This window comes from Ammospiza caudacuta, chromosome 6, assembly GCF_027887145.1.
Source record: "Ammospiza caudacuta isolate bAmmCau1 chromosome 6, bAmmCau1.pri, whole genome shotgun sequence".
NCBI lineage: Eukaryota > Metazoa > Chordata > Aves > Passeriformes > Passerellidae > Ammospiza > Ammospiza caudacuta.
In genome coordinates this window covers 41,695,537-41,708,300 of record NC_080598.1, presented here as the reverse complement: position 1 = coordinate 41,708,300, position 12,764 = coordinate 41,695,537, and the positions used below count along the sequence as shown (strand labels likewise).

General features: G+C 35.3%; 1 protein-coding gene across 2 annotated transcripts in view; it reads left to right on the top strand.

The window, feature by feature from the left end:
- SLC25A21 (solute carrier family 25 member 21) overlaps positions 1 to 12,764 on the top strand; it is a 234,729-nt gene that overhangs the window by 131,065 nt on the left and 90,900 nt on the right. For both annotated transcript variants that reach the window (XM_058807401.1, XM_058807400.1), the window contains exon 2: positions 3,578 to 3,626. In XM_058807401.1, the coding sequence (XP_058663384.1) occupies positions 3,578 to 3,626 (49 nt within the window). The remainder of the gene's footprint in view (positions 1 to 3,577; positions 3,627 to 12,764) is intronic.

Below are 12,764 nucleotides of genomic sequence, written 5' to 3'. Positions count from 1 at the left end.
AGAAATCAGTGTCCATCACAGGCACTTCACACTTTTCAGCTCATAGCTTTGAGGATCAATGAAATGCTGGATATAAAAATATAAGTACTCTCCTAAGGCATTCCAAAGCCCAAATGGTTCTGGTTTTATCTGTGTTATTTTGCAAGAACTGTTAGCTAGAATTCATTCTTTTTCTTCCAATGCAGTGAATAGATGAAGTATGGAAACCCTTGCAGATACAAGGAGAGCTATAATCCTGTGCTGCTGAAATCTCAAGCTTTCACATTTTGCCAGATGGATTGTTATAACACATTTTAAACAGTGTCAAAGTATTCTCAAGCCATGTATGATTATTGATACAAGACTTGCACGAATGATGGAATAGAGCAACAAGGAACAAAGGAGCTCAATATAGCCACCAGTCACCAAAATGTTTGCGTTGAGGAGATGTATGTGAAATTGACGGTTTGAAACTTTAAGTGTGAATCTTGTAGAGGGAAATGTAATGTAATCCATAATGGGAAACAATTAGACAGAAGATATTAGTTGGGAAAGGGAAAATGATTTACTGAGGAGGGTCAGCTTGGGGGTCAGCATTTTCTGTCATTTTATTCCCTCCATGGGCTCAGTTACTGAGCAGAATGTTTTACATAATAGAATTCTGGACTCCCTTCTTGGTTGTTGATATTCCACTTGTGTGTGCTCAGAGCATGTCAATGATGACAGCTGGTTATTTCTTCAACACACAGATTTTGATAATGTCTTGTTTTACAGTCACTATTTGGTTTTCACAGGGAATTTTTTCCCACCCAGAAGACAACAAATGTTGGAGTGACCCAGTAATTGTTCTTTCCTATATTTCCTTTGGGCTCTTGTTCAGCTAGTTGGATCAGAGTTGTTTTAAACATAATTAGGCCATCATATATCACTCTGGGTTAGTTTGCACGTGACATCACCAAGGAGACCCAATGGGACAATTAGAGTATTTTTGGACAATGTATCTGTAACTATTTTAACTATTTAACTATTTTAACTATTTTAACTACTTTAGTTAAAGTTAAGATATATTGCACCCTAATAGAGATGTTTAGTAAATTAGATTTTCATAGTGCTAATTGAATTTGTTATAAAGCTGATGAACATTAGCTAAGGAAAGGGCAATATATTTTATTTTATTGAGCACATCTCAGAGTGCTTGTAATTTAGTAGGGCCACCACACTTTCTGGGCAGGCTATCAAGTAGGATGTTGTAATGATTTGCATGACTACTATAGTAGATGGAAAAATGTAGCTTGTGTTTGTAGCTGTTCCATTAGTGTCTTGCACAGTGTGCAGTCCTTTGGTGCTCGTTGGAGAGCTGTGTCATAATCCCTGCATCTTTTGAAGAATTTGGTCTGGTGAAATCAAGTAACTATACATCATTTAAAACCTGGTGTGTAATTAGATGATGAGACAAAGGAAAGACTGAGAAAGGCAGATAACCAATAGAATCCTGAACTTATCAAAACAGAGCTCTTGCCAAGGACCTTGGAATTCATCTGATTCAGTTGCTGGAAAAATGCCTGAATTAAAAATTATCCTACAAGGACCAAGAAAATAGAGGCAAATTCTGGCACTCTGCAGTTTTCTCCCAAAATGGTCATTAATGCTGCAAAAACAGAATAGGGTGAACAACCCTTGGCCCCATGCTTGGCCCCCTACTGTAGGCTCTATCTGCCAAAATTAGATGGAATAGAAGATCAAAAATGGGGAGAGGGGGAGAAGGTTGGAAAAAGAGAGCTTAGAAGAGGAGGGTGGTTGGAAAGGGAAATACTCATAGGCTATGCCCCCTGCCAGCAGTGAAATACTCAGTTGCAGCTCCACTCACAAAGCACCTGTTGGCAGCTGTTGGAGCAGTTTATAGATTTTGGGACAGTTCCCTTATGTGAAATGTGATATGATCTTATTTTAGTAAAATAGAAGCAATTCTTGGACAATAATTAAAGCAATAAATATACCTGCCCAGTAATAATCATTGGCTGATATCACCTGTATTGTCTTCCTTTTATCCAATATTGAAAATAAACAATCTTGCATGGAGTTAAAAGAAAATACAGCAAAACAATGATCATAAATATTAACCTGATACTGTCTTTCAAACTCAGTGGCAGAAAACTAGGGATCAAGGGCTGCCTGGAAAACTTTATGTTTTTCAATCTTTATGCATTAGACTGTAATGATAAAAAAGAATGAAAATGAAGCTCAGATGTGGTGTGTGCCATTAAAGGAAGATGACAGGGTCTGGAACTTAGGCCAGTGACATCTGAAACAGGAGAGCATCCAGTGGAACATAAGCATGTGCCGTGTGCTTAGTTTCAGTGGGACTCTATGTTATACCTAAAGAAAGGAATTTGCAGATATTTTCACTTGAAGAAGAATTCTTTCTTGAATCAAGATTTTTGGAAATTTAGCTCTGACTCATCAAAAGATTCTTTATTATGAAAGCTTTGTAATTATTTTTACAACAATCATAAATAAAGTAAATAAATGCATTCAAACATTGTAATAAGTATAGTCTTCATGACTTGTTACTTCATGATGTAGCATTGAATTTATTATACTAGGTAAAAAGAGTGAGTGGACATTTTAGCGTCCTAATAACCAGGGCACAGAAATTTCAAAGACATTGTAATTATTATCTAGGAATGTATGCATGTATTTTCTTAGAACTTCAAAGTCCTGTAAGATTTCTGTAGTAGATTTTATTCTGTCTGCATATTGACAGATCTCTAAAATGCACTTTTACAGTGGTCTTGCTAAATACATCTTTTTACTGCTTGTTTGCTCTTTGGAGTGAGGCTGATATGCCAAATGAAAAGGAGAGTAGCAAACCTAGAAATTTAACTAGAAAGTTTTCCCTAGGTTATGTATGGACTTTTCATCAGGTGTCGAGTGAGTAGAAAAAGTAATAGAGCCAGCTTTGAAGGTGGTGTTGACAGGTGCATTTGGGACCTTCCAGGTCTCTCTTATTACCTTGGCACTGGCCCCTTGAGATTCACACTCAAAGGGGAAAAGCCAGGACCACACATCAGCATTAGCACAGGGCAGGGTAGGACGAAGAACCAGTGAAGCTGCAGCTCAGATACTCAGGAATCAGCTGTCATCTTAGCATCAAGGGCATCTGAGCCACCAGTGCAGTCCTGCAGTGTTCTTAGGAATTATTCTTGTACAACAAAGAAGCAAGTGCCAACCTGAACTCTCTTCCTTTGCTACTCTCAACAAGACTTAATGTATTTATTTATGATGCCAGACAAATGTTCCCACTATTTTTAAGTCAGAAAACTGAGTGAAAACTAAGATTAAATTGATTATGTAGGTAAAGTCCTCACTTAGCCCACTCCAGTGAACAACTAACTCTGTTCACTGTCGAAAAGCCCAATGGTTTATACACACTACAGAAGCACATGTTTAATGTATGAGGTGTACGAATATTGTGTCATCAATGATATGTGTAGGTTTTTACATTGCCTTTCAAATTTAAAAACTGCTGGAGTCAATGAAAATTGAATTACTGTTTGTACAAATGTTTACTAGGCCTTTCTTTGTTATTCATTTATAGGTCTTGTAGAAATTTGCCTGATGCATCCCCTTGATGTAGTGAAAACAAGGTAAGATCATGCTTGAACAGGTTTTGTTGACACTGGAAGATATCCAAATTACAAGCTGTCAAAAAATAAAATCCTAGAACTTCTCCCAGTAAGATAACTTGTGCCTCTAATGACATTTATATTTACTTACCTGCATTTACAGCATTTGACAGATGGAATTTGAGTAGTATGGCACATTTCTGATTAGAGGTCATCTAAAGGTGTTAAATCTGGTTATGACATTTATTTTTACTCTTGTAACACAATGCTATGACATGAAGATGGCTAAAGTTAAATTCACTTCGTATATGTAGTATCTGCAGTAATGCTTTTATATTTAATTGGGAAATACCATATTGCCTTCAAAATAATTTTCATCAAATTTTAATAAAAATAATAAGAGGAGATGTTCCATATTCTCTTTGTAAGATAAATAACTTCATGATTTTATATTTTAAAAATAGTTTTGTCTTTATTTTTTTTTCTGAATATTTCTTCTTATGTGAATATAAATTATTAAATGCCCACAAAAATTTGCTGAAGTTAGTTTGGTTTTTGTTAATGTTGGTTACTGAAGTGGAAAAAATAAATAGCTGTGTTTCTAGTTTCTGGAATTTCCTATGCATTTTAGTTTTTCTATAAATTCACAAATCAGTGTTACTGCACATGAAAAGCAAACCAGAATGGAGAAGCATACTGGTAGAAGGTGAAAGCTGTTCATGCCATGTGTGTTACACAGTGCCAATAATTACCATAGATACTGTTCCTGGAGCTCTGTCTATGTCACAGACATGTAGGCAGAAAAGCTTCACTAGGAGACTAATCAGCACCACACAAATGATGAGGACAGCTGTGATCTCTGGAATATGCTTGAAGTTGTCAATTATGACTTCATATTCTAGTTTCAGTTAGCCAACATGTGCTTTTTTTGGATGCATTTTTGGCTTCTATTTAAATCACATTTTGTGATTTGCCTAAGACCTTGAGATGCATTTTTTTGCAGGTTGCATTTTGCAGAAGGAAGTAATCTGTGATCATTGCCCCATGCCAGGAAAGAGTGCACCTGGAAAGGCTCCAGGTGCATTAAGTGCTGCTGAGGTGCTGTAGGTCCTCCTCAAGGCTTGTAGTTTGCTCAGGCAATCCTGCCATATCCCTTCATAACGTGGATGTGTTGATTCATACAGAGACAATGCACCTGGTGGTTCTCAGGGTCCTCTCTGCCCCTCCAAGTACCACTGGAACAATCCTATTAAAACAAGACTTTCATGAGACTGAAATTAAAGACTCAGAAGCAACAGGGTACAAGCAAAACAAATATAACGCCAAATTTAAAAGAAAAAAAATCTATCAAGTGGTCCCCAAAGGATGTGCTTTAGTGACTTCATTTTGGCAGTTTGTGCTTTAACTCACCTCTCGCTTTCAAGCTTTGGTTTTACTCCTCCTCATTTTTCTCTTAGTACTGGTTTAGAAGTCATGTTCTTTTGTAGTAAGAATGTAGATAATTTATAATTTAGCGTAAGCCACATATCATGTGCCAGAAAATGCATTAATTGCACATCTGTACTGGCAATCAACAGAGGTACTTTCAGTTTTCTGATAGGAACTGTGGACTTTCAGAACACAAGGACAGATTTCCCCATGTCTCTTTGAGCTTTCACTGAGTTTTACACACTTTTAGTAGTGAAAAGACTTTTCAGATCTGAGGTCCTAAAATGTAAAGCATTAAAGAGTGTATGGGGATATTTGTCAAGCTGTAACAATCCTTAAAAACACAATAAAAAGTAAAAATTGGGAAACCCTTAAATTTGAAATGTAAGCCCATAAACAGTGGAATTTTTAGAAGAAAGAAAGAAGTAGGAAGAAAGGAAAAAACAGTAGCTATGCAGAAGAAATCAGATTATTGATCAAAGTAAAACTGAGGGGCTGAATCAAATTAAAAATCCATTAAACAAATTTCTTCATTTGAAGAAACTTCCATTGAGTTAATTCTTCCACTGAGTTAGCTGCAGCTCTTTGCAGAAGTGGGCAGCACCCAAGTGATAGTTTTTCTAGTTTGTTGACGCAGATGTATTCAGAGATATTACACAGATTTTGCAGAAACATTTCCGCAGATCTCAGCAGATGGTAGTAGTTCAAAATACTTACATTTTGAAAGCAAATGACAAAACCAAGAATAGAATGTCCTTTGATCTCATCCATCATTTTGTTCTACGTTCCTTTCATTTTGTAATGGTCCCAATTTACTATAGCAGATTAATTCTTTGATGGCTTTGAAAGTTTAAATGAAACATTGGTTTTAATTCTGAATTTTGGACATAGAATGTTTTCTAATAGTTTTTCATTGCTTTATTCCTTTCTTGCAGTGCTTCTAAGTACTGTTGTATGCTTAATCTTTCCCAACATGATATTGATAATCCACTGTTTCCTAATCACTTCCAGCTATTATAGTTTTGGTGATTAGTTTAGGGTTTTCTTCCTATTGGTTAGGTGAAAGGATGTATGAAAGCACCGTTTGTTCCCTAATTTTTAGGGTGTCTTGAGTTTCCTACCTTTGTTCTTAGAAGTGTGTTTGGTTAAAAGAGTCCTGTGGCCATTTCAAATTATGTAATCTCATTGATCTAAGTTACTGTTCTGAAGGAGTTTAGGGAAGATGTCAGAGGCTCTCATCTAGTGGACTGGTGGCTTAGTGCTTCATTGATATTTTGTGTAAGTGCATGTTTTTAATAAAAAATTGGAGAAAATAAAGTTTCTGTCAAAGATTATTTTGAAACCCTGGAAAATGGTTTGGCTCTTTTATGACATTTTGCAATATCTTTTCTGTGTTTAGCAATTTTCTATTATTCTACAGTAACAATGCTAGATTTGTTTATCTGCTCACATCAAGGGAGGAACAGTATATAAGTACATGCTTATAAACCATAGAGAATCCAAATGCTTAATGAAGTGTTTTTTTCCTAAGTGTACATGTGAAAATAATTTTATTTTTTTCTCTGCTAGAACACCAAAGATCACTACTCTAAGAAATTCCTGATAGCTGGATAGATTTAGATAACTATGATTCATTGTTTTAGCTTTATGAATCCCACTTATTCTTTGAAATGAAGCTCTTTCCTCATTTGCAAGATATATTGGAATAGTGTCTGATGAGATATTTAAAAAAGATGTTCTGATTTAATTTTTTTTAGAACAGTTTCTAATAGCTATTTTATATATCAATTACCCTTATGATTAAGTTAGCCATCAAATAAAGTACTGAACCTCTGTTCTTTTCTTCCTAAATACAGAGTCTGGCAAGTTTTTTTGTGTGTCCATGTATGAGAAGTGACAGCACTAGCAAGAGTTTTCTGGCACAGATACAGTCAAGACATAGAAGGTCTATTTTTTAGTTAAGAGCTCTAGATCTTTCTGTCCTAGAAGGTGAGGGAGGAGAAAAGTGTCTTATCTTAGGATAAAGGATTGGGTTTGCTTACTTTGTACCTTTTTTTGTGTCTGAAGCATAATGCAGGCTGTAATGTTGTTTTCATCCGTGAGACTTTCAAAGGATGACAAAACAACCTACTAGGTCATGATACATAGGACAAGACATTGCCATATATATTACTTTAAATTGAAAAACAGTAAAGTGTTTTTCCAGGTAGAGTTTATATGTTTTGATTCAATTAAATATACAAAATTCACAACTTAAATACGTTTTATTGTTGGATAATTAATATTTATGCAGAAGCTCACAGATGCGTAGTTGGTGAGAGAAAGGGAGAATTACAGGGACCTCTGTAAAGCCAAGGGAAAGCTAATTGTATTTGAGGAATCAGTCAAGCAAGCTGTGGTCTCTCTGACAGTTCCAGGTTATAGTCTGAGGTTATTTCCCTAGGCTTATGAGTTGATTCTCCTTATGTGCTTTTTCTTTTTCATTGATTATCACCAGTATTTATACAGCTGAATTTTAATGACTCCACTGTTCTTGAAAACAATTTCAAAATTTCCTTTGCAAGTATTCATACAGACTGTGAAACATATATTTGTGTGGAAATAGTAATTTTGGATGTGACTTGGTATTAAGTAGTCAGGAAATGGAAACCTACTGAGTAATTTTTTTCAGCAGTTATCTACAGAATTTAATAGAAAACACAAATGAAGAAATGTATGAATAGGTGTTTTCAAATAATAGATTAAAAAATAACAACAGAAATCTTTCAAATGCATAACATCTGAAAAGAAAATATATCGGAAATCCCTGTGAACCAGAAAAATGTTATGGGAATTAGATGAATCATTTACTTCTCTATTCCATTTTAGGTGTAATATGACATCACTATGCATTTTGAGACAAATATCTGAAAGAGAGATGGTTTCTCTCACATCACAATAATACCAAATTGTCCTCCAGATCTATGTTGACTTCAGTGGAGATAGATGAGTTCATACCACTGGAGTATTTAGAGGTTTTTTGCTTCAAGACAATGTATTCAAAGAGAGGTGAATGTTATGCCAAATACCATATAAAAGACTTGGAGAAAATATAGTTTATTATTTTATTAATAATAGAATAGTAGAATCATCAGGGTAACCTTTGTCCTAACATTTTAGACATATATTCAGTGGGCAGTTTTTTAATACTTCTCTAGTTAACTCAAATAATGACAGTTCCATTTGATTTTTTTCTCGATGCTGAAAACATTCTTTTCTATTTTTCTATATAGTTGTGCATTCGCAAGGCAGTCTCACATTGAGATGAGCATGCAATTTCAAAATCAATGCATAAAGGAGACCCAGGAGACATTATTTTGAAAGACTTTACTTTCATTTATCAGGAGAATAATTTATAAGGCATAGCTTGTTTTCCTGATCAACCTATCACATGTTCCGGTGTTTTTTTATTAAAGCTGTTTCTCACCTTTGGCAGGAAGGCTGCAGTCCATATTGCTCTACTGTAATGCCTCTTCACAAAGTTCAGCTTTAGATCAGAATCTTCATATGGACTGACTTCTGGTCTCATGTGTGATCCTGAACATCAGCATTTAAAATATGAGGCAAATAATTCACCTGAGAAACTGTGGAGGAAATTTTTGTGTAGTTGGGATGGAGATTTTAAATTTTGCTAATCTTTCTGAAAAATTCTAAACCAACATCATTAATCTGAAGGCCCAAATCTAAAAAATAATTTTGAATCTAAATCGAGGTTTGGAATCTGCATTACAGACCCATTTCTAGTTAGCAACTGTTCTGCTGATTTGTGTGCATGTTTATCCATTCTGTTCCTTTGTTCCAATTCTGTCATTTTGGTCTTATTAAAAAAGTTCAGCTTACTACATGTGTTTCTGATCTCATTCCATCTGTTATTTTGCAAGAGCTACTTCCTTTATATCATTAATTCCTCTTTGATTTTTGGTCTTTTTTGTTTGAATGGGCAGAGGTGGAGCTTGTTTCTGAAAAACATTGGTTAAGGAAGAGTTCATTGTCCTTATACAGTGTTACCATTTCCAAGTGAGTGACCATAGTTCACTTGGTTTGCTCAGGCCGTGATAAGTTCATGGTGCTTGATGCGAACTGCTCTAGTTAGATTCGTAACAGTTTTAAGCAGAAAATAGTCTTCCTGTCCTGGGAAAATTGTCAGGATACCAAAATATTCTGTATTGGAATGAGCAGTTGGACTCTCAGAAGACCTAGAAAAACAATGGGTTATGGCCAATGAAACTTCGTGCAATTAATTTGGATTTTGGAAGTTTTCACTTCCTTTTTTCCCTTTCTTTCTTTTCAATGTCTTTTAAGTAATTTTGAACAAGAAAAACAGAAGGTTTTGTTAGAAAATGTAGAGAACAACATCCATTGTCATCTAAAAGAAGTATGTAAAAATATATTGAAACTGATAGTTTCTTGAGAAATGTTTTTTTTTCATTTTGACAAAAAAGAACCAAATAAAAATAATCCCTGACCAACTCAGCTTAATGTCTTTATTTCATCCAAATGCCAAGACTTTTCTCTAGGATTAGATTTCCTTCAATTATCAGTAGCCTTTGGCACAATTTTTCACAGGGTTTGTGTGCATATTGCAGCTTATACTCTGGTTTTATCATTTGAATTTCAGCATTGAAATACTTTGGATATTTATGTACAGATAAATTTTTTTTATAATGAGGACTTTACAGTTTATAGTAATTTAGACGTGGATGTGATCCAGTGCTCTGTAATTTGCCTTTCTTTTTCCTTCTATGTACAATCTGTTAGGAATTAATAAGGGCACATGGGCTAATAATTCCTGCTAGATATACTATTGCAATTTAAATCCTTCCCTGAATTAAAGAACAGTGTTGGTGTACACTGTTAAACAGATGCTCTGATTTGCAGTGCTGGTCAATGTGATTCCTGTTCCTATGTGCTTTTTTTTTTTTTGTGCTATTCGTCAGTGTACCACGTGTATATTTTATAAAGAGTGTCAAGATCTTTTGGGATAAAAGGAGCTGCATAAATGTGGCTTCATCATCTCCTCATGTGATACTGTACTATATGTGATCAAACACCAGAACTGCTTGATGATATCCCTATTTCAAATAAGTATAGATTTTTGGAAGATCTATAACCTATATTCTTTTCTTGATTTTAAAATAATTCTATACCTTCTTGGAAAGAAATGGAATTTCTGCATCATCAAATCAGACTGCTACAGATGTCTCAAGCTTTTCTTTAATTTTGATTACACATTGTGCCATCTACTCTTGAGTTTTTAAATGAATAGGTGGTTCTTTTTTAGGGATGGAAATACCCTAAAATCATAATTTCCATTTGACAGCATGGCATGCTTTGAGTTACATGTTTCCTGTGCCATTTCACTGGATTTACCAAAACTTCTCTCAGTTTCTTGGGTCACTTGTGAGCTGTAACAACCTAGAATTTCTAACACCCACAAAATAAACCATGTCCACCTTCAGCTCAAGATAGAATAATAATCTCTATTTACCTATTAAAGCATTCTATCCTTGTTTGTGAGGATTTTAGGGGAATAGTATGAAATAAAGACAAGTCCAGATACCCAAGTAATTACTTACATACTTCAGAAGTGAACCAGAAGGAAGTGAAATGGGTCTGTGTGCAGCGAGCAAGTGGTGAGACCATCATAAGGGAATTGAGAGAGACAGTAGTAGATGGGATAAGCTTTTCAGACAAGGAAGCAAGTGGACAGTCTACCAGAGAGAGAAAAAGAAAAAGAATGGCAGGGCAAGAAGGAACGTGTGACGATTGTGCAATTTCGTGTCAGATAGATACAGAAGGGATGTTTGTGGTTTCTAAAAGGCTGGTGGACCAAAGCTGACTTGGAGTGGCCTTGCTTTTCTTCAAGATGCAATTTTGCATCTTGAATATTATAAAATATCAAATATTGAATTTTTTTTGAGATTTAGAGTGTAGTGCCAGTGATGCCAAGCTCGTGAGTTCAATCCCCATTTGGGCCATTCCCTTAAGAGTAGGACTTGATGGTCCTTGGATCCCTTCCAACTCAGACAATTCTATGATTCTGTGAGAAGGTCTTTTACAGTCCTCAAATGCAGTTCTGTCTAGGTGAACCCTTACAGATGGTTCCTTGAGCAGCTGATTTGGGGAGTAAATGGTAATTGTGCTAGAAGACATATAGAATATTATCCATCCTGCTAGTGGCAATCCTTTTGACTATGGACACTTGCAAGATATATTCAGTCTTTTGTTCTCTTAACAGTTTTTTGCTTGTTACTTAATTTTTCCTCCTATTTGGACAATAAGCTAGAAGAGTTTCAGGTCCCTTTAATGTCTATTTTGTTTTCATTCTAATGACATAGCACAATATTCTTTCTATGTTTGGGTTTCCAGTGCTTACAAAGTTCATATAAATATACTGGCAACTACAAGGGCAGAACTTGTAAAAAGACAAGAGCCTTAGAGTTTCTCTCCAATAATCTGCATCTATATATTTACATGCTCTATTGAAATAAATGTACACAGATATATTTGACTGTAGTGGTACAGCATCTTCCTTGGTAGAAGAAGTGAAGTTTCTTTATATTTAAGTTCTCTAGCACTGGAAAAACCTGCTGGAGATTAGTTGTGTCTGCCTGATGCAGTTGCAAAAAAGTGGTAGGGACTGTGTTTTGTGATTTCACAAGATGTACATTCTGTGCTTGCAATTTAAATCCAAGAAAGCTCTGGAATTTTTTCTTCCATTTGTTATTGCCTTAATTTAATGAAAATGCTTCCTTTTATAATATGAGGCTACAAATAGCCCTCTTGTAGACAGGACAGGAAAATGTGATGAAAGAGCTCTAAAACTGTGATGGCGAGGAATCATACCATGCCTTACAGTTATGAGAGAATAATTCTTTTGTCATTACACTGCCCAATGGGAAAAAGAAAAAAAGAAAGAGAACCCAGGACTAAGTACCTCTAAAATGTACTCATTGTAGTGTTGTCTGTTTCTCTAGTTAGAGACTACTGAAGATGTTAAAGATAGTATAGAAGCACTTGGAATTTTTTTGTGCTGTCTCAAGATATCTACAGATAAACAGGATATTTACAAGAATCAGAAGCCTTGTCTAAATTTTCATGACAAAATATTCAAATTCAGTTTGAAACATTTTGAATCTGTGGGTCAGCTGACAGATCTGGAAAAATACAGCCATGTTTGTACAGAAAACACCCTGTGGTATTATAGTGTGTTATATTGTTTTAAATACAATAGATGTGTTTAATTATTTTATTCATTTAGATTCCCTCATGCTATTGTATTGCTGTCAAAAAAGGAGTCCTGGAAATTACAGTAATGTAACTTTTTTGAGTTATGGAAATTGCCTCAGTGCTCCTTATACTCTTTACAGGGAGAAAGAAATAGCATTAGAAGACTTGGTGCTCAGTGCAATGTGAACTACCTTGTACATCACTTGTAAATCTGATTTATTTCTTTTGGACATGGGACATCTATTCAACTATTCATCTGCTATTTCTTGGCGATGGGGAATAGTACCGGGACTGCTAGCATTTTATCCAGAGCTGTACTGTTTTGACCCCTGCAGTAGAATCAGCACTTAAAATCACAGCCCATTCCCAAATGAGGTGTTACAGCCTATGTCTGTCACATTCTGCCATGGCTGTACCAGCACTCAGAAATCTCCACCCCAGCGCTGAGTCCAGCTTCCTCTC